This window comes from Caloenas nicobarica, chromosome 18, assembly GCF_036013445.1.
Source record: "Caloenas nicobarica isolate bCalNic1 chromosome 18, bCalNic1.hap1, whole genome shotgun sequence".
NCBI lineage: Eukaryota > Metazoa > Chordata > Aves > Columbiformes > Columbidae > Caloenas > Caloenas nicobarica.
The window spans coordinates 2,936,722-2,962,373 of NC_088262.1; the positions used below are offsets into that span (position 1 = coordinate 2,936,722).

A 25,652-nucleotide genomic window follows, 5' to 3' on the forward strand; every position below is an offset into this window, starting at 1 on the left:
ATACCATGCAATAATTTGCCTGCTGCTATTTCTGGTTTTTTCCCTTTACGTTTTGCAACACTACTGAACTCAAGTTTCTTGTCTCCACCCAAATGTTTCCTGAATATTTCCCAACCTGAAATCACATTATAATAAAGAAAATCATTATCAGTGGGCCAAAACAAGCATTCATACGAACACTCCCTGTGTTAAAAAATGATAAAAAAAATAATAAAACGCTGTTTCTTGACAAGAACAAAAACAGATAACACATTCAATAATTTCATATGGCCATTACAAAAATAGGTGTTGCCACCTGTAAGCCTGGGAAAAAATGTGCAAGAGCCAGAGGTACAAAGGATTGCAAAGAGGAAACAAAAATATTTTCTACGTAGACTCTTCCCCCATCACATAAACTCTGCACAGCTATAAATTTTGCCTTTATACAAAGAAGGGGAAGGCAGAGCAAGAAGAGGATTAAGATGTAGGAACTGACCTACATCTGCATGAAAAGCCATCCCTGCTCCCTCCACCCCCAGAACAAACCCCCTGACCTGTTGCTCGTATCTTTGCTTCAGCTCTTCCAATTGCCAGGAGAATTCTTTGGCTTGCTTTTCCCGGAGCGATTTTGATCTGCTTAGATCTGCTTCAACCTTTTCCATCTACATGGTAAAAGAAAGGGAATATTTAATTTTTTTTTTTTTTTAAAAGGCATAGCTTGAAACGTCCTGACGTTTCTACAGTTGTTTGCAAACCATCAAAGACTCAAATACAACTTGCTGAGAATGATAATAATACTATTTGTGTGTAGTGAAAAATCAATATTCACTGAATACCAGATTTTTAGCTACTTACGGATATAGTGATCACCCACACTGTGGCACGCCTTGATTACAAAGTATTGGCTTGTTTTTCACCTGACAGTGGTGAACACCCCATCAAAATCAAGCGAATACTTATTTCTAGGCATATTTAAGTCTCAAACATATTTCTACTTATAAATATATTGCCTGTGGAAATCCAAGTGAAATCATGTGTGAGTCAGTGCACAAACGCCACATTCAAAGTAAGTTTACATTAAATCAGCAAAATAACTTAAAAGAGAATTATTTGGCTGCAAGTGAAGTTCTCTGAAGATAGTCATCGCCTATGAATAATGAGTCCCACAGATTCCAGCACATGGCATCAAGGAAGCGATTTCATAACCCAATTAGCAAAGGCTTTTGTATCAAAAGCACAACTGTTAGTTGTACATCAGGCATGTTCCCAAGGGAAAAAAATAAAAATTATATATATGCTGTCCTATGCTGCAGTGCATGCTCAACTTTCAGACCGAGGTCCCAACAAAAGCGGCGAATAAACCCTCTCCCTTCAAAAGCGAGCAAAGGGTGTAGCTGTCAGGAGAGCCCATCTGCTCTGGAAAAGAAGAAACGCCTCAATTCCTGCCCTAGGAGCCAAAATCCCGTTTGGCCGGAGCGAGGGCTCCGTCTGTGGCTGTGTCTGTGCCAACCAGCCTGGACATCGCTCCTGGGAAAAGCGTTTTATTGGGAAATGCTGCAGCAAGAGACGGAGATATAAGAGTAGGAAATTGTTGGCCAGATAGAAGGTGGAAAAGTAGAGTAGAAAGGAACAAGTTGTTCTTTCAGTAGTTCTTGAACCTCACCGCTACTATCTGCTGTTAAGAAAAGGGACTTCATGAACATTCTAGGAATGATTTCTTCTGCCTCCCAACTTAGTCAAGCTGCATGTTCGTAGCCGTATTTTTCTCAGCCCAATTAAAAAAACCCAGAAAAATAAAAGATCTTGTTACTTTATTACAGGAATTTTAATTTTTTTCCCCTTTTTTTAGAGAATGAAAACATTCTGTAAAGCGAAATAGTAAAAATATATGCAAAGATGCTTCAGCTCTACTAACTTCAGCGCTTTACCCATTAGGCCACGTTCATATATTTCCTACAAGTGCAACGAGGGCTCTTGATCATTATTTGCCAAACCCAAGAAGCACTAGATCTAAAGTACCACGACACAGTCTACGTATTGTTTCTCTTTTTGCTAGTTACTATTAGAAAAATCGCAGATCTTACAGTTAAAAATGTACCACTCGCCCTTGAATGGGCATCAGGTGACTCTGAATAATCACAAGCTTGACAAAATAGGAAGCAGATGGCAATAAAACATCACAGAGCCAAACTAGCGAATCAAATATTGATTACAAGAACTGAAAACGCCAGACCCCATTCTCCTTATCTCCATAATTACCACACACTTAAAAACGGTTTCAGAAGCCCAATATTTCAAGTGTAGTTAAAAGTACAGTGTTGCTATAGAGACTACAGCTTTTACTTTATAAGTAATACATTCCACCTAACCACAAAAAAATAGAATTTTCCAATATGTTACAACCTAACAGGTGATTTCTCTAAAAAGTATGTGTGTGCAGAAGAATCAGAAAGGACAACTCTATGAAGACAGCTTCAGTAGTGTTTCTGATGTACTTTCTCGAACCTCGGTTCCTGTAGAACAGCACTACCCAATCGTACAATATCACTTACTATTTCTGTATTTTAGCATACCAGTCAGGACAGAATAAACCCACAGCTCATTCTTGAAGTAGAGCAAAACTTATTTCCAAAATTTCCCAGAACACTGCAATATTATAAAGGAAATTTGCAGTAATTTTTAAATTACAACTGACATTAAGTTTTCCAAATTATTTTGCACGGGTTTTTTTGTTTTGGATTAGTTTTGTTTGCTGGGGTTTTTTTAGGTGAAACTATCATTAGCCTTTCTAGAATTAGACTATATTGCTTTTGGAGCAGAAATAAGGTATTATGTTAAGTCATCGTGAAGAAGTCGGAGGAGAGTCTCACAGCAGAGAAAAAGGTGGATTAAAATTGTAGGATTTGTCATATTGTCCTCATGGGTCTAGTTTGCAGAACAAATCTTGCTTTTGTAAGTTTGTTCTTGCGTTTTTTACTTCCAAGTTCTATCATTAGCTGTCTGCATGAGCCTTAAAAATATCAGCAATGCCTTACTTAATTTCTCACTTTTGTTGGAGATTATCAGCAAAAAAACTTCATGAGAACAAAAAAAAGAGAATTTGTTCAATTATAAGCCCGCATCCTTCGAAATCCATTACGATACCAGATTGCAGCATCCTATTGTCAACGGCGAGGTTTGGTTATGATGGGGGAGGCTGGAAAACTAATTATACACTCAAGTAGAATTAGAAGCTTGAGAGATGTAGATTTTGACCACGTGAGCAAGTTAAGGAAATCCTCCCTTTTCTCCCCTTCTTTTTGATCACCTGTTGCTTGTTCCTTATTTCACTCCTCACACTGCACTTGTACCGTCCCAGGGACAACGGTTTAACTGTTGTTTGCCCCACAGGCAATTCCACGAGGAATTTAAATTCCATAAGGAATTTAAGACTAAAATACTTTTCCATAAATTCCTGCTACTAATTTTCAGGGACATAAAAATGGATTTTTCCATCCTCTGCCCACGACCACCAGCAGCCACAACGGCTCTGCCCCTGCTTAGGCTCCTGCTGATTACAAAACCTCATTAACGGAAGACAGAGTCGTTCCGAAAAGAGTAGGAAGAGACGCACATTTAAGGAGAAGATTACAACCGTTGTTCCACGGGGGTGTACAAACTAACACTTTCTACTCTCACTCCTGAAAAATCCCTAATCAGTCTCATAACCGCAGATATCTTTATAACAATGACAATTCCGGCTTTGTTAGAAAGATGAAACAGCCGCCACCGTCCCTTTCTGACTTGCCAGCAAAGACACTACATTGTGAAAGATTTTGATGTCGCACTCTCGAGTGAAGGATGTTTCTGGCATTATAAGATCAGAATCCGCTATCCTACTGAGACAGACTGTCGGAAAGGCTGGCATTGTGACCTCCTCACCTGCTGTTTCATTTCAGCGTAGACTTTTTCTGAGTTCAGCTCCACCTGCCGCTTAAACTCCTCCAGGGCAGCATCTGCCTGCTGGGCCTGCAGCCTCTGTACCTCTGTCACCCGCGCCAGCTGCTCCTCCTTCTCCCTAGAAAGTCACAGAAAATGTTCAGAGTTCAAGTATCAAATAAAAGAACAAGTGTGCTGGTGTAAAAGAGAGGCCTTTAACCCTATCAGTCTAAAATAGTATTCGCATTTCCATTCCCTGGCCCAGCTCCTGCCCAACTTTCCTCCGCGATACTTTGAAGAAGGGAATAGAAGAAGGCGGGAGTTATTTTCGCTTTCTCTCATTGAATTTCGCACGCCTAAACACGGTATTCAAGGCTTACAACAATACCTTCATCATCACAGTCTGCATCGACCTGAATCGTTTACTCCCAGCTGCATAACCCCCATTTTTCAGTCTCACCTTTAAAAGTATATTGCCCCCCCAGTATTTCAATGAATTCCTGTTAGCATGATCATCTCTTCTCATTAAAAACAAACAAAACAATTATCCCAGTGCCATCTTTGCTCAGACAAGATGCAGGATTATTCAGTGCTTGACATATATCAAAATGCAAAGCAGGGTAATGCGTGACATATGGTACCTTCTTAATCTATTAGAAACCCGTAATGCTGTAATATCTATTCAGCTTTCAAAGCAATGACAGATGTTAAATCTTTATGCAAAGATATTTCATATTAACAGCCTATACTATTTGACATTAAAGTCGATACATATATAGAAATTGGCTTGGGTTTCTTAAGACATCATAGTATATCAAAAGTAATGCATGTATAGCATTATGTGTACATAGATGCATATATATATATATACACACAGATATATACAAAACAGGCACATCCTGCCCTATTGACACATCACAGACCAAAAACCTGATAATCTCTAAATATTTAAGAAATGTTGATATGATCCTTTGCATGAAAGACAACCAAGCAGTGTTCTTAGTGGCCTATTACACGTTTCCATTATCACAGGTCAGTGGAATTGCCCGACTTGGTGTGAAAGCTCAGGGGACCACGACGGTGGCATCGATGGACAAAGGTGGCTCCACCGGCCGTTGGTAACAGCAGACACATTCCAGCAGACCCATGGCTGACGTTTTATTTTACAGAGGAAGTACCTCATGATAAATTTCCCATTTTGACAGAAATTATTTGCATATAAAACAAAGAATCTGACACGTAAGAGATGGAAAAGACCAGCTAATTCATCTGGTCTGTCACCTCGCCAGCACGGAACCAGCTAAAAATGAGATGAACTGCCCAGTGAGTTAGACGTGCATCGGCTTGAGCCACAAAGGCGTTTGGTTCAATTATCCCCCTGAAGCCCACATACTAGGGAGCTGCTGAATAGAGCAATGTTTAAGTTAATCGCTGTTTGATACTGAACGTTGTTCCCCTCTCCCGCAACTAAATCTACGAGCATTTCACAGGAAAGAATATCTGAAAGGCTGAACTGTCTTCCGAGCCCTGAACACCCGCAGGAGAGGACGGGATCCCCTGTGTCACCTTGGAAGAAACACCGAGGGGAAAACCTCGACTTCTCCTCCCAAAGATCCTTAATTCAGTTCCAGGCACCCTCCCCGCAAAATACATCGAATACTGGCAATCCACACTAGAAACACAAAGAGAACCCGAAGCTTATACAAACATATCCCCAGTGATAAGTGTCAAGAGAGAATGGAACGACGTTTTTGGTCCTGTCAGATGGAAATGCAACAAATCTGAAGGTAAAAGGATAAGATGTCAGTCCTTGTGCTCCAAATATATGCATCTTCTTCCCAAATAATTTATTTTTATTTGGAAATGTTGTGATGTAAACTTTTAGGAATCTGGTTCTATGTACCTTCCTTTCTTTAAAAGACTTAATCCCATTAATAGATGCAACATCTCATTATAACCAAGAATAAGACTTCATTTAAGGATGCAGGAGCCAGCTCTCTCCACATTTTGTGCAGTTAAGATTTGTACAGAAGCTTAGAAAGCATGTACAACAATGGACCACGGTTCACAAACACAAGAAAAGCTTTCCTTTTTTTTTTCCCCAAGACACTGAGCAATGTGCCTTGCATGAAACACTAAAATATTCACTTTGAAGATTATTTTTTTTCAGTTGGACTAGTTGTGGGGCCGAATACAATACAATTACATCACTTAAATCCCCTAAAGCTGAGCTGGCTTGAATATAAAAATAGGGTGAACTTACTCCTTGGCCCCAATTTAAAAAGCAGCAAATTCCTCTTGTTTCAGTGTATAAAGGCAACAGAATTAGCAATCTTAGACAGCACAAACCATCTCAGTGAAAGTAGACTATGAAGTCCAGAATTGCAATTTCAGAAAGCAGCGCTCTGAAGTGTCCTGATAAATGGAACATATAAACATCTTAAATACTTCCTCTTCATGCTTCATCATAAATATTTTCCTTGCTTCGTAAAACGTCTTCTGAGGGGTAACAGCTAAACACAGTAAGACATCACAGCATTGCAAGGCAAGTTAATGAAACACAAGGTGATCCAGTGATTTACGTGGGAGGGTCAATAAACTGAAGATGTCCCACAGACGGGGTATGAACCAGCATTGTCACCGCGGGGTTCTCACCACCCCTGGTATGAAAACAAGGGCTGACCAACAGCAAACACGAATAGGACATGCACCTGACTCTGTTGCAGCCTCCTCAAGAAATTAAACCATTTTAGACCGCGCGGGAGCATCCACGGGTACAAAACGGGTCCCTCTTCGAGCTGCATGTCGACAGCGAGTCTCACATCCCTTTAGCAAATCTGCAGGCAAGTACCCTGGGCGTAGTTTAGAGAGGTCTTCAGTGATACGAAAAATAACTGGACTGTGAAAATCCCACTGTTTTCCTATAAAAATTATACCAGGCTTTAATTCGTGAATACGCAAATTCTTTGCCAGGTTTTCAAGTACTGCTGGCACTGAGCTTAGCGGAGCACAAAAGCGGAGGAAGGAATTTCTGCGGTAAGGACGCTTGCTGCCACTAAGTTTCTGAACCTTAGACTGGACTCCACAAGAGGCTTCATCTCTTGTCCATCACAGGTTAGTACGACTGCGGGTTTACGCCTGTAGATAAAGATGACTGTTGCGCTGTAAGGCTGAGGCACAGGAGAGCGGAGCGATGGCTGAGCCGTCGGTCCCGCTGGAGATGCTGAGATCTGCTCGGGGCGGCCGGGCTCATCACCCCGATCATCCCACGTTACATACACGCACTGATCCCGCGTACTTAGATTTGCTGCACCTGCACAGGCCTCTGCCTGTTCCTTCCTCTCCTCCCCAAATATTAATACTTCCGAGGGAAAATTGCTTCACTACCCACCAAACGGCAAACTATTCGCTTGCTGGAAGGCAGCTGAACCCGGCACGCGTTTGTTTCTAAACAGCTTTCCTTTTCAGTTGTTGACAAACAAAATTAAAAAGTGACTCTTTTACTAATCTATGTTGAAACAAAATCAGTTATCACCAATTATATAGTCCATTTGGATATAAAAAATACCTATATAAACACATGTTCCCAAAGGAGAATACACCTCACTAGACAACATAATACACAGTGTGCTGAGTAGCTAAAAACATAACCGCCATTAAAACATGTATGATCTGCTGACGCAAAAACAAAATCCAGGAAATCCACCTTAGTATCTTCTGTGTATAAGCTACAGACACGTGAGTACCCATCCAGCGTAAGGACAGATATATAAGATGTTGTATATGGAAATATAAGTGACCCCGCGATCCTGCTCCTGATCAGACTCTCACGCGGAGGTGACCCCACACGAACGCAGCGGTTTATCCATTTACAGCAAATGCAAGATCCACGACACCGCTTTTTAGCTGGGTGCGATAACCATTAAAAGAACACTCCACGCAACAGCCCCTTAAATTTAGATTCTAGAATGCAGACTATTTCAACTACATAAAAAATGTATTAAGGTCTAAAACACCATAAATTTGTAGAAAGAAGGGGTTGCTGGTTTCGTTTATTGTTACAGAACAAAGCTTCAGTAGTAATCCCAATTCTCTGAAATACACGCAAAATAATTTTACTTTTTCTGCTCTACTATTTTGAACAACTGGTGAAGTAAGAGCTTTCTGTGTACATCACGTATTGGTCTCAACGCACCCACCTCGGCTGCGGTTGGAGCATCTCGGTGCAAGGCAGCGACTCCCAGCAAACAACGAGGAGCAACGAGGCCTCTCCTGCAACATATGGAATATGTGCAGAACACTTCTTTTTGGTGTGGAGAGGAAGACAGACAGTGTGAAGTCATTCAAGTGGAATGATAACTAAACCAAAGCCAGATCAAAGGAACGGAGAAGAAAGACTGAAATGTGAAGCTGAAATATTTATTGCCTTCAAAACATCATCCCTATCCTGTCCCTGGGCACTTGAATATTTCGAAGTTGTTAGAAAGCATTCTAACTTGTTTCATGATTTCAAAGACACAAAGCCAAAAATATAAAGTAGAGAACAATTCTATCTTTCATTCCTTGATTTTTAAGTATAAGATGAGCTTGTCTTTATGAGAAAAAGAACAAATCCACTTATAAATTGTTTATGGTTTGCATAATTTGAGATGTTAACATCAAAAAGCTGGTCTGCATTCCTTCAAGCAAGCTATAACAATGAATGATATTTACAGTAATTGTACTGTATTATTTTAAACTATATACTTATGTTTTAAATAAATCATGAGATAACATTAACAAACTAAACCACTACTTAAAGCTGTTAATGAATTTAGAGTAAATAATATTCCACATGTGTAGTATCACACTTCTGTAAAATAAGAATAATGCATTACATTCAAAATTAATGGCTCACAAACTAACTAGACACTGGTTAAACACATTAATAATAATTATAACTATTGCTCATTATAATAATGACAGGGAACTGTTGTGCTAGGTGCTATGCAAACAGAATAAAAACAGCAACTGCAAAATGATGAATGAGATGTGAGTTAAAAGGCTGGGTAAGCGTTGTAAATGTGGCTGGAAAGGAAAATGTTATAATTTTTCTCAACACGGCAGAAACTGCCTACAAGATTTAGACACGGCACATATATGAAGGGCCACAGAGTCGCGGTTATCAAGAGAGGAGGATTAGAACAGAGATTAATAGTCCTGGTTTTTACAGGCGGAGATGACAGCTCAACCTCAACACGGAGAACACGGAGGGGAGAACGAGAGAGATGGGGGCAGATAACGGCTCAGATAAAAGGAGACAAGGCTGTAATTAAAAGGTGGACCAGCAAGTCAGCAGCACAGATAGTAAACAGATTCATGAGATACCCAGAGCAGAGGTGTGAAGAAGGAAAAGACAGGGATCAGAGAACGGGGCTACGGCACAGAAAGCTGGAGGGCGGGTAAAATAAACCATCTGAAGGACAAACCATGGGAGAGATGGCGGAGCAGAGGGGAGCCAGGCCAGAAGAATCACTTCACACTAACAACGACCAGCCCGAGACGTGTGAGGAGCGGCAGAGCCAACGCTGGTTGGCAAATCAAAGACAACCAAGATGAAACAACAGTATTAAGACTGTCTCCATCTTTGCCAATACAGAATTCTACATGAAACATCAAACTAACTGCTTTAGCTTGAAGCATGCCAGGTTTATTATTTCAAAGAGGTGCTGATAAAAAAACCCTGGGTCAAAAAGCCCTTAATACAATAAATACTTTCCCACCAATCCTGCTTCTCTTCTACCCTCGGACAATCACTGCTACACCAGCAAACACCAGTTTTGAGTAAGTAAAGAATCCAAAACCAAACCATATCACTCGTCTATATAATGAGGTACAAGGACACGGTATTCGTTCTGTCATTCTATATATCTAAGGTAACTATTTTTATGGCTAAGTGTTAGAGGATGATACACCAACGCTCTTGGTCGTGCAAGGCAACACTCCACGTTTCATACAGCTCTATCTTATCGTGAAGCATCTTCATCGTTGATATCATTAAAAAGATGTCGCATGATACCTCTATAACCATGTTGAGGGACATCACGGTCCCACAGACAAGGATTAAAAATCAACTGTTACTTTCTTTTGTACAACTGAAGCTCCCCTTTAAACCCATATTTCGTCACTGCCAGTAGGTCTCCAGAGAAACTGGCGAAAGAAAATGAAAGGCTGTAAATAGTTAATAGAACACTTTATTTTTTCTTTTAAGCGAGACTATTAAATAAAGCTACCACATTTTTCTGTCCTCTGTTCATACTTTACATTGTGCCTCCTAGAGCGAGGGTTATGTCAGCATGTTCGCCAGGGCTACAGGAATGTTTACAATATGCTGGAAACTTTGACTGGGTTTGCTCTAAAAGGTTTCAGATGCTCAAACCGAGCACCAAGTGGAGAACAGCTGGCTGGTTTTCCACTGATTTTTAGAGAAAAAAAAAAAAATACCACCACCAAAAACCACACAGCTCTGTTTTAAAAAGTAAAGTTATATCCAAACTCTTCAGCCACTTAACATTACCACTGGGTTTAAATCGATGTTTGCTTTTTTTCATCGTATTGCAACTGTTGTAACAAGACAACACCGAACGTTTTAATAAAAGAGAATGATGAACACAATGAACACGAGTATAAACTCTTAACAATGTTCTTTATTGCAACATTTGGAATTAAAGACAATGGCTCCTCATATTTCTTTAATTATTTCCGGCTTTAAATAGTAATAGCTTTTCCATTCCTACAAGAATTCCTCCACATGTAGATACTTCATTTTCAAGGAAAAATGAAATTAACTACAGGAAAACAGCTACACTTAGGCAATTATCCTACAAATATTAACAACAACAAGCAATTACTCACAATCTGGATTCAACTCAGAGGACCAAGACAGGGGAAAAAAAAAAAAAAAAATCAACTTGCGGTTGAAGCTGTCACTCCATTTATTTATCACTGTATTGATGATTATCACGTGGTTGTATTCTCCTGCATGCAGTGATATTTATGACAGCGACCACTACGGGCAGCCCATCCAATACAATCCATTCTACAGTATCCTGAAGAAGCAGCTGTTTAAAAATAAAGTTCTGAAAGGGTTTGATGTAATTAAATTCTCAAAAACCACCGTAACTCACAGGGTTTTAAAAATAATTTCTGTATGTTTTGAAAGTCCAAATTTAACTTTTTAAAAAAAATGTTGGGATCCAACATAATAGTAAACGTAAAATTATGCAACTGTAACCTGCAAACCAAAATGAAATTATATTCACTGTTATTTACTCTATATCCTTCTGCCATCTATCTTTTGAGTAAGTCTGATATAAAAGCTGTTCTCCTAAGGCTCTGCAAGTATCGGTACGAAGTTTAAAACCTCAGGACAAGCTCCATGTGTCTTCTGACCACGTCAGGTGGGGAACAAACGACTCAGAGGGAATAACCAAGTGACTGGCAAACCACACAAGGAGACAACAAGCAGGAGTCCTTTGAATAAAGAAATGACTAAGGTTTCAAGAAGAGTAGCTGGTACCAAAAAAAAAAAAAAAAAAAAAAAAAGAGTTATTTCCTTCCCAAAACAGGATTTTCCCAACTTGTTTTAGTAAACGCAAATGCATTTTTACCAGATACTTTGAGACAAAGCCTGTAGTAGTAATAACTGTACCACACACAGAAATAGAAATTTAAAATATATATTGGTATCAATTAACTATACTTGACAAAGACCCTAGATAGGAGTCTGGCATCAGCCTGTGGAGGAATAAAGAACTGACACAGCTATCACATTGGGAATACTGAAGAGCCTTTTTAATTCTACAGCGAGGGAATTCCATGGCACCATCCACAAAGAGGAATCAACTTCTTTTCCCTGATTCTCACGCCAAGGATTCTCAGAGAAAATATGCGGACATACACTCTATAGGATGAAATGTAAATTACTTTTATTTCTGTATTTTCCTGAACATCTGCATGCACCACTATGCCTTTGGTTGAAAAGGCTTTGAAAATGTTGGTCTGCCATCTAACCCCAATCACAAAATACTATGACGACCCTACGTGCACACTTCAGAAACGGTTGTAAAAATCCCAATCTGCTCATAGATCGGAGCGGCTTTGCTGGCTCCTGGCAAGTTCAGCCCCTCTTTCTTCCCAGAAGAGTTGGAAACAAGTTCAGAGGAGGGGGAGCGAAGCGCTGCAGAAAGGAGGTGTTGCCAGTTTCTTATGTAAATAAACAATTTTATTAAGTGACTTTCAATAAACCAGCTGCTAAACATTTGCTCTGTATCATCAACCACTTGCAAAGTGCTGAGATTTGGCTCTGGGGGCAGGTTTGGGAAAAAAAAAAAAAAAGGCAAAGATCGAGAGGGAGGATGTTCCAAAGCGTTGAACTGTAGATAGTGCGGGCACTACTGGACACTTCAACCTGCGGTTACACCATCTGCACCTGTGCAGGTAACACTTCATTTCTCCTAATGTGACTTATAAAAAATGTTTTCCTTCAATCACATTACAGAGTAGAAGTGTAAGAACTCAGGAAAGGCATATTTCAGTGGCATAATGAAATATTATTTTGTGTATGAGACACGCAAACCAAAAAGCATTAAATAAAATCGCATAATTATTTCCAGTACATGAGAACCATCATAACCATTATCCCAAAACCAGCAGCAGCCAGATGTTCTGCACCTCCACCAGGCGACAGATGGTAACAGCCTCATCTCTCATTTATGTCTATAATTTAGTTCGAGAACTCTCTCAGGACAGACAAACTTTATACGTCTATGGAATCCGACAGGTATTGTGGACATCCGAATGGAAGGGGCAAAACCAAAGCACATTAAACCTGAGGTGGTCTAAATATTTGCTGTATTCACACCTCCAAAAACAGAAAAAAGAATGTTTTAAATAAATAAGTGTCCAAATTTCACAGGGCAAGGGAACTGATTATGCTGAGCGCTATTCTGGATAACAGTGTTGTATAAAGTCAGCAAGACCTTTTCCTTCTCTTCCATGTAATTTCTTCAGCAACGAATGGATACAGATTTTTTTTCCTTAACTTTTTTCTGTTGTATTCAGCTCAGTCTGTATTGTGACAAATTTTAATGTAACTATACCTCTTTATTTCCAGTTCCTCTACATAAAATAAAAGCGATAAGAACCGCAGAGACTTTGCCTTATTTGCAACCCACTCTCATGACATATTTTATGTGACCCAACTAAAGGGATTAGAGAAACAACCTTTTCCCCCAAGTAATTACACAGAAGCTTTTTAAGAATACTTTGTTATTATACAAATGCAGATTAAATGACATTCTAGAAAAATCCTTCCTATAGTCACTTTTGCTATTTGGCAATGCCTATGATATGTGTTGCTAAACTAAATATAAAATGTATATCTAAAAGTCACCACCAATAGTCACGAGTATTAGAGCAATTCTTTTGCAAAAGATTTGGTTTTGACAGATGTTTCTACCATAAACTTCAGAAGAAGAATAAAAACCTTCCACAAACTATGCAAACCCCTATTCAGTATTGAAAGTCTGCTGACACTATTTATTTGAAGTGAAAGATGCTTTTAGAAATGTGGATTTCACTGTTCCACACAATGTCTCAAATCACTTTTATCTACGTGGAGATGTTTCAAACTGCAACAGCGCTGTTTGCTGTCACACCACTGCAAAAATAATAATAATAATAATAATAATAATAATAATAATAATAATAATAATAATAATAATAATAATAATAAATAATAATAAATAATAATAATAATGCTTCAGTAAAACGCCTGCCGCTTCCCTCTCTGTGTTCGCAGCTGAGTAGCAGCTACTCAAGATATAATCCTGTGGCCATTTCAGAATCACAGAGCACTCAGATCAAAGCACTTTATGAGAAATCACTGATGCACCTACTGGGTTCTGAGCCGCAATTCCACAAGGCATCGTGTCTATTGAAGACGGTGAACTAGATTTTCACCCCTCTCAAGGAAGAGAAGGTTGTTTTCTAAAGGTTTACTGTGCCTGCCTTAGCTTGTAATTAATTTGATTCCGCAAAGTCAAAGAAATATGGCAAAATAAATCATTTTCACACAAGATGTTACGTTTTGTGAATTCATATGAATAGCAAAAGACTAACTTTTGCAGCAGTGAAAAATAAAGTCATAAGGAAGTCACCCATTTCTGACACAAAAGTATTACTGCTTGTTTTGTAATACTTACATACATATTGTATATAATCATATGTATGTAAAAATCGTGATTTTGTCCAGAAATGTTGGTACTGTGGGGCTGGCCTCTGCCCCCATCATCTTTATCTGTGGGCCCTTCAGGATGCACCAGTAAACTGGGCTCTTCAAAGTCCAGCCTATCCAATCCTTCCTCTAACCCAAACACGTAACCTAAGCTTAATTAGAGCCAGGCAATATGCAAAATAAATGAGGAGCTCCTCAGCACAGTACTGTTCACTATAAACTAAGTCCAAAACCTGCAGCACATTCACCCACTTGCCCAAATCGGAGCATCATCAATTTATTCTGCACCAAGGGCACCCAACATGGGGAATAAATTCTGACTTTACAGTCCACTGGCTGCTCAGACTTATTTTATTAACATAAGTGCAGACTGACATGTTATTTGAAAGTTGTGGAAGATAATTAATGCAACTACACCATCAATGAATCAGATGTTAAAGTACTAAAAGATTAAGTTTAGTTGATAACAATCCAATCTCCCTAAAATTATTAATAATAGTCAGTGTAAAGAATGTAAAGATTAAAAGCTAGAGTTTTTTATTAATATATGTAGTGATTTAAGAGTCTCTATGCCAAATACCTGGTCTTTAGTTTGGATTATTTGCCTGCTATGTATCCATGCTAAATTGAAGCCGATTCCAGTTTTGTGACAGGGCAGTTACACCAGTAACTTCAACTCTGTTTTCCTCCTACCACTTGAAAATCAACAATTTTGAGTGGCTTGGCTCTTGCTTTACGTTTTTAATTTATATGGCTGACTAGAACCCTGAAGATTCACAATGGGAAGAGAACCCAGACAAATTCTAAGCAGGCAGTTAGATAAGACAAAGCACAAGTTTATTTAAGAAATTTGACTAAATAAATGGGGATGGTGCAACAATTATCCCATATTCACTTACTTCAAAGTCTCTTCCAGTTTGCGAATTTTCTTTTGAGCATCCCCTCTTTCTTTATCAAGATCGTTCCGGATGCCATGAATCTACCATTTGAAGGAAAAAAATATCATATTTTAGCTATTGGAAAGTCTGACTAAAAACAAATGTTATTTTAAATTATAAAAACTATTTCTTTTGCACCGACGTAGGCAACCATCTATATATTTCTAAAATTACATAAAATGTAAGAACAAGGATTAATAGATTTGAAGTATGAGAATATAGCAAATAGAGCTATTTTTTGTCTCAAAAGGAATATTATTCTCTAGAATAAAGAAATATAAGTAATTACATAAAAAGCAACTAGATTTTCTTTAGATAAATCCAGGAAAGCGTAAAGAAATCTGCCCAAAATAATGACATGTATTCGATATGGTGCAGACTTCCCACTCAGCAATTTGTGAATACTCAAAATGAACTACTTGTTATCAATTCCTGCAGCAATAAAAATACCAAAAGACAGTAAATAACATTACTTTAGGATAATACATACTCAAATATTAACTAGCTGAGGGTATTCATAAGAAAAATAAAACTTTGAGGAAAAGTGGTTTGGTACTAATGAACTCTTGACCCAGTGAAATCAAACCAGAGTGTTTGAATCATTATATAAAACTTTTCATTTTTCCATTTTGCATCCAGGCATTAGAAACCCCATTTGGAAACGTGTTCAACTACCAAACCCAGAACACAGACACCTCTAATACAAGGTCACACTGTGGCGATGTGACCTACTAACCATGTTTTTCCTTATCAGATGCGGAGCACAGAAAATCCTTTATCCACCTACAATCATTTGCAATATTACATGCTCTTAAGTCACTATAATAAAGAAAAACATGTTTTGATAAGTGTATAGTCAGAAGCATAAGAGTACAATCCAATTAAAAGACAAATTTAGAGATTCTCTACGTAAGCAGGTCCAGGTAGGTGTTTATTCCATGGAAGTCTGAACACCTGGCTAGTTTGAAAGAGCCTCCAAACCAAAGGGCTGCCTACCGAAGGCATTGCCCAACCCGGTAAAATTATATATATTTAACAGCTGGCTCAAGAATGGCTCTCAGGAATAATCTGTCACTGTTCTTACGCTGAGCTGAATGTTTGGAAAACAAGCAGTAGATTATTTATAAAAAGCAGGTGTTTCCTTTGCTTGTAAAAGCATTTAGCCCAACCGGTTCCTGATTCAGCAGATAAGCACATTTAATCAAACTGTGACATTTAGGGTTACTACCTATTCTTTGTTTGATGTTTAAATATCCTAGCAGGCAATAGCCACTGTAGGCTAATAAAGATTATTAGATAATGCGTAGGTTCTTAAGTGAATAGATTGCACCAGAGGCTTCATGATTCATTCACATGAAAGCAAGCTTGGTTTAGTACTTTATGGGCCAATCTGCACTATTTTATGGATTTATATCCACAGATTGTTCGCATGTATTTTTTTCTCCTCCTTTCTCAAATTATTTTGAAAACACAGTTACATGAACATTTATGACCAGGCGAACTGCTATAAAGTTATCTATTAAAAATAAAGGGGCTACTTTCTCGTTTACTGACACCCGGTTCCAACTTCGATATCTGCGCTGACTCCTGCAGAGCGACTCGCGACGTGCGCGGGCGCTGAACTGAAGAGGATTCCCCCAAATGATCCCCAAACCTCACCCAGGATTCACACAGGCCAGCGCCAGCACAGAAGGGTCATACAGATACATCCGCCTTTTGTCCAGAATCATAAAGTTTAATAGTGTTTGATGGCGTTCGGAAATATTACCAGCCACATTTAATCCGTATTTGTCTGCGGAGGAAGCGATGTATTGCAATAAACCACTGGCCACTATACTTCAGCAGCTAGAAGATATCCAAATTATGCTAATATGTTTTCATTTTGACCTGCAATGTTATGCCGATCTTATACTTTTATTGAGGCCAATGTTAGCAGAAACCATGACTTGTCTAAAAAGACAAACGTAGGCTAGGATTAGACCAAAACATATCTTGGAATGAAAAAGTGTTTGAACGCAACTCAGCAGAAGGCACTAACTCAAACCAAAAACTCACTACAATTGACATTGCAAACGCAATTACCAAGTGACAAGTAGCTATGATCACAATCCATTATTTTATGTTATAAATTTGCCACATTTGGAAATGACATGTTTGAATAACACATCCTTTCAATTAAATAGCCATCGAACACACCCTCTTACTAAACACTGCATGAGCTCAACACATAACATCACTAAAATTGAAGTTTAATTTAAAACCTATTGATGTTTAAAGTCTAAAAGAATAGACAGTATTTGCAAAGTGCTTTAAGATGAAGTGGTTTTGATGAAACATACATTTTTAAATTTAAGTTTCTGTTGTAAAAACAAGGCATGTTGACAATATACAGAGAACGCATGCAAATCATGGAGAAGTATGGAATAAAGATTTATCGGGGGAAAAAGAAGTATGGAAGAACACATGAACACTGACAACAGCTCAGGCTGTGTTCAGGTTAGTTCGTTATCTTTTCTCTAATGGCTTTTAACATCTGACGCCAACAGAAGCAGCAAATACAAACAGCAGTGGCTGCCAGGGGCACTTCTTTTGGTAACGCTCCTCCAGCTCCAGCATCTGGCAACAGGTTCCAAGAATGAGGGGCAATATCTCTGGGCTTAAGATCCCCCTTGAACTGGTCCAATTATTTTTCCAACCCATGTGAAATGCTTAGATTCCAAAACGTACTTCTTTGGGGATTTCAGAATTTAAACCTTTAGCTTCTGTCTACAACAAAAGTGGAAATGTGCAAAGACGGTATATTTTCCTGAAAACATTACCTGTTTTTCATATGCACGCTCCAAGTGAAGTTTGTTCTGTTGAAGCTTGTGTTCTTGATCCTGCAAAGGAAGAGATATATATTCTAAATAAACAAATCACATTTTTCTTCCATTTCAAAGTAGCCATTAAGCACATACACATTTTCTATTCTATAAAACTGTCCATTAAAATTAAAAATCCACTTTATATCATCATTTAAAAATTCTTTGACATGCACAAAAAAATTCAACCGACAGCAAAAATATCCACACATAACAAAACAATCTCTGAAGTCACGATTCATGTTTTCTAAAGAGAAACAGCAACTTGTTCTCCTGAGCTATTAAAACGCCGTTCTGTACTACATCAACTGGGAAATGAAAGACATGGGAGGAAAAGTAGATGCCAAGACTCAAACAGGATTGATACATGATACAGATGTGGAACTCATTATCCTGAGATAGAAGGATTAATTTAAATGCCTATAGGAAGACAGAATATTGAACTGTTAGACAGCAATAAAAATAAAAACAATTTTGAAGTTTCTAAATCAACCTTTAAGCATAAGGTGACACTTTATATATTTCTATGAATACAATGCAGACAAAGATGCATGTTATATATAAGTACATTTAATATGGCTATCTAACCACTGAAAAAGTAAAAAGGGCTGGTCATTCTTGAGTAAAAAATTCAGGGCTCACCCTCAGCTGTTGCTGCCTCTGATGGTCTGAATCTTGCAACTGTTGTTTTAACAGAGACACACTATGCTGTAATTCTTCAATCGCATCAGATGCCTATAGGGATTTAACAGAAAAAGGATTTTTTTGTGTTGCGTTCCTCATTAGCTCTTCAGATATATCGTTTGCGTTTTTAAATTTATTTCTCAAAGGTGCCTGGAAACTGGAAAAAAATTATCAAATTGAAAAAAAGAAATTGTATGAGTTTACAACTCTGGATACATCACTTTTGTCCATCTGGTGAACTTAGAACCAAACAAAACCACAAAAAAATGACTCATACAAACATTACATTTCTACTGAGGAGAACACTTAAAAAGAAACAACATTTTAATGCCTATTCTACATGGAAGCATACCTTAGCTGCAGACAGAGCATGTTCCTGCTTTACAAAACTTATATCAACATCGTATTTACTCTGTAGTTTTTGAATGGTCTCCTCGTATTCCTTTACAATATGGTCCTTGTCTTTCTGAAGTGAGCAGAGCCTACAAGCAGTAAGCAAACAGAATATGGAAATCATTTTCATATTTTGGTATTTTACCTGCTCGGTATCAATTCTACAGAGTCTGCAAGTCCAGCTGTATCATGTGCTCATGGTAACAGAATGAAACACTCCTGAATAAAAGAAAGATAACGGACTTCTTACGATGGCCATTTGGGTCAGTTCCAAAACGAGTTCTACATCAATTAATACATTTTAATGACAATTTTCTACTGCCAATTACCATCACTGAGTTCTTGAAATAAAAATTACTTGCTTCCAGGAATTCCATATTGTTCAATGTGAAAAACAGCAACTTCTATTTCATTACCTTGCTTTCACTTCCTGAAGTTCAGAGCAAACCGCCTGGTAACGTTGTTCTGCATCGGTCTTTTCCTGAGATAATTTTTGACGCTGTAAATTACTATTTTCAGCCTCAACTGTCAACTGCTGGACATGAGCCTCCAGTTTTTTGACCGTCTGGTTCTGAAAGAATAGGTCATTGTTGAGAAAACACCAGAATGAATGAGGGTGTCCCCCTGTTGTTATTCAGTAGCCTGGAGCAACAAGGTTCTTTGGTGGTCCAGAGACATAAGAGCTACAATAGCAAAGCTGTCATCAATCATGACAGTAAATTCTATGTTGTACATAAAAATAAATAAATCTTCAAAATATGGATGCCTATTCCCCCCCTAAAGCAACACGTGTTCTCCCCTAAGCCAAACAGTGTTCTAAACTACAAATCTTTTAAAACGGGAGAGACAACAGATGTTTCTATGGACTGTAACGGATGATTATACATATAAAGCATTTTTAGACCTTCCATTAATCAAAAAGTGTGCTATCACTAGCAATATGTACAACCTACATTTAGGAAAGCATTTGAGGAAAAAACTAAATATACAAAAAGATTTTACTGATCCTTACAGTGATGAGCAGCTATAAAAGTCAGCTAGAAAACGTATTAAACTGTATAGCACCCAGTGAAATCTGGAGCTCTTTCATGCTAAAATATTCTTCTGAGTACTCTTACGACCATCCTATGTTTACAGACATAAATATATATCTCTCTCTCTATCAAACTTCTAAACTAAAACGAGGAGCAATGCTCTTAAATTGCTAAAGAATTCTAGATTTTAAACAACTGCCTTTTAGGTGCACACTTTGGCAAAACCACATCCAAGGATGTAAATAATAAGATACAGTAATCTCTGCTGTGGATTTGGAGGATGCAAGAACGCTATAATACAAATGCTACGTTAACAGTGCGAGCAATGCTATCTAGTTGGGTTTCAAATCAATTAACAAATATTAACTAAATAATTTGCCAATCGTCTTGCGAGGTAAGTATATCACCTCTGTTTTATTCCTGGCAAGTGGAGGGATACAGAGGAGGAACGTGTCACGCACAGGAACACGGGAAATCCATTACACCCTTCCCTAATCCACTTCTCCATTTCATTTGTTTAATTACAGTGACTTCCTTTCAATAGATTACAAACATCTATCAAAAGTTATATCTTTTTCCCAGAACTTCATCTTCTAGCAGAAACAATTTTAAAAATGAGTAGAATAAGAACAGGCAGGTAGCAAGAGACTACTCTGCCACGTCCCTTTCTTCCCTAAATCTATGTTAATATGCACAGAAATGAGAGAAGAACAACTCAGGAGGCTGGAGTCAAAAAATAAGGCACAGCTGACCTTCCAGGATGTACAGGTCAGAGGTATTTTTATATTAACACAGGTCTGAAGATGAGGGAAGTGGAACAGTGTTTTCACTCTCTGTTAAAGTTAAATTAAAAGCAAACATCTGCCATCTCAAGTCAGTGCCCCAACTGTCAGAGAATTGTTAAATGAGCCTGGAGTAACGCAGGAACCTCAAAAAAAAAAGAAAATTCATACTTAACATATCGCCCAATGTCCTAATTCTGCCCTGCCCCTCCGGCCCTCAGGAGTTAATACTCGCTCAATGCACAAAACCCGCCCTCTCCGCTCTGCGGTATCGGTGAAATTGTTCAGCCAATTTCACTTGCTAACAGCAATGGCATCCTTGACAACGTGAAACTCTGAACAAGGAAACTCTGAAATACCAACCAAAAAAAAAAAAAATCAGGAGAGAGAGAGAAAGAAAGAGGAAAAAAGAAAACTAATTTCTAGTGACAGTCTAGCCTTTCATCTTAAGCCCTGCCTTGAACTCTACCTTGTTTAATTATTAAATCAGAAGCTGCTCAGCAAGATCTGTCTGGTTTTGATGGTTCTTAAATTCAATCTTGCTGACAGACTGTGTCCATTTTTCTCTGTATTTACTGTTACCTATGACATGATCTGAATGTCAATTCTTAAATTCAACATTCATTAATAAAGGAATAAATTTTGTTTGACATTGTCTTTTCACTAATTTAATTTTCTTCATATCTCACCCTGATATAAAGTATGGGATGCTTTCTTGAGGATATGCGTTAATTTTTTTTGCTTTTTATATTATTTATATAGCAGGCACAAAATCCAGATTACACTTGCTTACATGTGTTTAATTATTCTAGGAAAGCAATGAAATCAATTAGAATAATACAATAATTATTTTAAATATACTTTTTATTTGATTTTTAATCTAACAGAACTATTTGATCACTCGGAGAGGGGGTGGGTAAGAAGCCACATGTATCCATGAAAATAGATGTGGTATAGAAATCCTTTTTTATAGTCTACAAAACCACAGAGACAAAAGTTTCGCTAATTTGAATCAAAACCAGTGCGAAACGCTAAAAATATTCCTTCAATACAAACATATATCTGTGTAATATTCATTGCAGGGCTGTATTTCCATGAATTTTATCCAAGGGGAACAACCCCTGGTCAGACTGGCTGCAGGACTCTTGTTCTCTCCCAAGACAAAATGTCTACATTGAACAATTAACAAATATTTCTCCGCTCAACATTTACGTTCACTTTTACATATACACGTGAAATTTGATTACTGCAAGAGACACTTGCTGCCGTGGCATATTTACAAAAAAACTCACAGTTGACTTGATCTGTTCCAAATAATCCTCCTCCATCTTGCTGAGCCGCACGTTGGTGTCCTCCAGCAGCTCCTGCATATCTTCCGTGTGCTTCTTCCGAATCGTGAACTTCTCCTTCTCCATCTCCGCCACAGCGTTGTGGAGCTGCACCGCAAAAAGGTCACCAAATTATAAATGGCATATAAAACCGGCATACGTTTTATATTATTATAGTATATAAATAGAATAACAAGCACACTCCAATTTCACTTAACGTCATTAAGTTAAAATAAATATTAACATTTTAATTTGCCTTCTTGTTTGCACACTGGCATCACTGGTGACAATTACAGCTGTAGGAATAGCACTTGCTCGATAACCACAAGAAGTGAGATGACTTTGGGCTGAAGATAATGCTTCTCTATAACAAAATAACCCACCTAACATTGAAGCCTCAAGGTCTTAAGCACAAAGGACAAGATTTATTATTTATCTCTTACAAGAATCAAAACGAACATCACTTCCAGATGCAGGGCTGCAAAAAAATTAAATTAAACAGCTTGCTTCATCTATGAAGGGAGGTGGTTCTGCCCTTTTTGTGACCCTCCTTCTCCCAAGAAAGGTAAAGCAAGACAAATACTGACAATAATCTGCACAAAGGTGAAGCTGTCTTGCAATAAACATGCAACTTTGCTGCTCTCTTGAACCTCAGAATGAATAAAAATACATTGAAGAATTCATGACCCAATGCAAAAAATAGTAGTTCAAAGGAATCACTGTGGCAGCAGGTAGCAGCAGGTTTACCAAGATTAAAATTCCATGTCAGGTCAACCAGAAATCAACATTTCCCTGATACATCCTGAGACTTGTCAAGGGGCAGGGGAACCAGGACCAGGGGGAGCAGCTGGTGGCTGAGGGCGGGCAAGCACCAGCAAAAGAGTCTTGCAAAATTACTCCACAAAAAAATAAAATCAGCATAAGAAAAATATCACTAAAAGCAACATATTCCTTATATTTCTTTTTTCTTTAAGTGACAAAACGTATTTTCCCAGACACCCACTGCAGGAGTCTTTCAAAGCAAGCATTAGTCATTACCCTCTTCTCCCACTCGTTGTTCAAAGAATCATTGCTCTGCTCACACATCTTCTTTAACTCCACAATCTGCTTCTCTTTTGCTTCTCTGACGACTTGTGACTCACGAACAAGGGTCTGAACTGTCAAAAATGGGAAAAACAAACAACGATTCAAGAGATACCTTGGGAGCTTCCAGCGCTGGCAACAGATGCAATCAGACTACAGCAGTTTTAAAAATACTTAATGTATGTGCTTTAAAATTCAACACTTAGATTCTGTGTCACTAAAATATTACAAGGTGTTCTCTCTATTTTATTTACAAAATAGTGAGCTTTCCTTACTCAAGCAGTAAATACGTAATGCAATCATCAAAATTCTGTGGAACCCAAAGAAAATAGGCATTTTTAACCTGATTTTACGTGCACCCTTAGGAGAAAAGGTTCTTGTGAAGGCTGAATGCCCAAGACATGCAAAGAAATTAAGTTTGGAAACTGTACAGCAAAGACTACTGGACAAGCCCCTAAAAAACTAAAGGAAAAAAAATAGGTCAAGACCTGCAAATGAAGGGGAAAGGGACATCCGCACCTAGACGGAACACCTGAGGGCATCGCCACAGCAAGGATGCGGTTACGGTACCACCACACAGGGAACAACTGCGAATCTAAAGAAAAAAAAAAAAATCACCTTTTTTCTCCAGTTTTCTAATCGTCTCCTCAGCTTCGTTTTGTTTGTTTTTGTAGAGGGACTTCATTACCTCTATTTCATCATTCTTTCTATCCAAGATCTGTAGGGAAAAAAAAAAAAAAATCACAGTACTTTAATAAAAGTCAAAAAACCCACAAAACTATAACCAGTGCACAAAATAATATCCAGTGATCTCTGTCAAAGGAGCTGCCTTCAACAAGTGCTTAGGTCATGCAGGACCAAGTGATTAAATCAAAGTCATTTTCACAGTTAAGACCATCAAGTCATAAACAAAGGATTGATTTAGATAAATTTAGGCAGCAGAGTAGGTTAAAAAGGAGTTTTATGGGTTTGGGGGTTTTTTTAGGGGGGTGGGGGTGTCTTCTTGTTTTTCTTTAAACTTGGGCAAATCCAATGTTGCTTTTGTTGAGTTGGGAAGTTTCATGGTGCTACTACTGCAAACAGAAAGGATTTATTTCCCTTTCCATATTTATGTTGCCTAATAGTATTTAGAAGTGTCTACAATTCTCAGCAGGTTTAAGAAATACTTAAATAATTTGTGAATTTCGTTACATTCTTTTGTACTTCACCAATTGCAATTCTTTGCTTGTATTCCAGGAAACTGTGGGTTGCAATAGAGCAAGTACATGAGGTGTAGCTGCATTCACATTTCTGTACATGCTGATTTCAGGAAAAAAATGCTTCAATATTTGCACCCTTTGAGATAGTATTTTAATTTAAAATTTGTGTTTAAGACAATCATTAAAGTTACAGAAATTTCATAACAGCGCCCCAAATCTCTCATCAAACAGAAGCTTTCATCTTAAAACAATATTAATCCATCTGCATTAAATGTTTTATGCCTTTAAAGATTAATATGACACTGTTTAACCTTTTCCAAAATATCCAACGTTATTAAACAACTTCAAAAGACGGAATCCTAACATGAATTAGAAAAGGATGACAACTCAAGGGATGAGAAAGCATTTAAACTAGTTCTTATTCTCACAAAGCTGTTTCCTTTCGACTCGCCGCTTCGCCAGCTACTTGTGCTCGCAGACTTTGGGAACAGATGAGCCAAATATGCACCTGACCAAATATTCACATCCTTCTGGGAACCTTTGATGTGGCATCGTGTCGTGTCAACTAATTTCCCCCAAGTCTCTGACTCAGTCTTAAGAAACAAAACCAAGGTACTGAGTAAAGCCAGGCTTAAAGCAGGATAAGTCATCGTGATCCTGACACTGAGCATTTAAACTCCCATTAAGTTCCTGGGACCCCAGGGTTCGGAAAGCACTCAGCACCTCGCCGAATTTGACCCTACACGTTTAAAAGACAGTATTAAAAGTAACAGTATGGTCTTTGATAGGCTTTTGGTAATCTTTCCAAAAGTGCTGTTATGCAACACAATAAAAGACAAATCCAACTTAACCCAAGGGAAGTATATCTGGTGTTGGTTTATTGTGAAGAACTAAAAGCCACATAGAGCTTTAACAACGCAATAACATCAATAACGAACTGTTTATTGACCAGGCTGTGCTTTAAGATACAGTGTCGAGACGGAGACATGAGAACAAACATTACAGCTGTATTAGTAGGAACATATGTGGGAGACTTGCAGATTTTCCTGCTTTTTAAAATTTTTTGCATTTTGTCCATAAAAATTTAATTAAGTATTTTTGCTCCTATTTTGCTATAACACAAGTGCTTTCTCTCTAGAAGAAAAATCTTGAGTTTATGATTTCATCAGCATACGAA

At 38.1% G+C, this 25,652-nt stretch overlaps 1 protein-coding gene across 3 annotated transcripts in view; it reads right to left on the bottom strand.

The window, feature by feature from the left end:
* Window positions 1-25,652, bottom strand: part of CEP112 (centrosomal protein 112) — a 147,909-nt gene that overhangs the window by 91,321 nt on the left and 30,936 nt on the right. For all 3 annotated transcript variants that reach the window (XM_065648055.1, XM_065648054.1, XM_065648056.1), the window contains 10 exons: window positions 23,895-23,994; window positions 23,232-23,350; window positions 22,158-22,301; window positions 19,466-19,620; window positions 19,009-19,138; window positions 18,615-18,707; window positions 17,931-17,990; window positions 15,073-15,152; window positions 3,901-4,036; window positions 534-641 (listed from right to left, as the gene is read on the bottom strand). In XM_065648055.1, coding sequence (XP_065504127.1) covers window positions 534-641; window positions 3,901-4,036; window positions 15,073-15,152; window positions 17,931-17,990; window positions 18,615-18,707; window positions 19,009-19,138; window positions 19,466-19,620; window positions 22,158-22,301; window positions 23,232-23,350; window positions 23,895-23,994 — 1,125 coding nt within the window. The remainder of the gene's footprint in view (window positions 1-533; window positions 642-3,900; window positions 4,037-15,072; window positions 15,153-17,930; window positions 17,991-18,614; window positions 18,708-19,008; window positions 19,139-19,465; window positions 19,621-22,157; window positions 22,302-23,231; window positions 23,351-23,894; window positions 23,995-25,652) is intronic.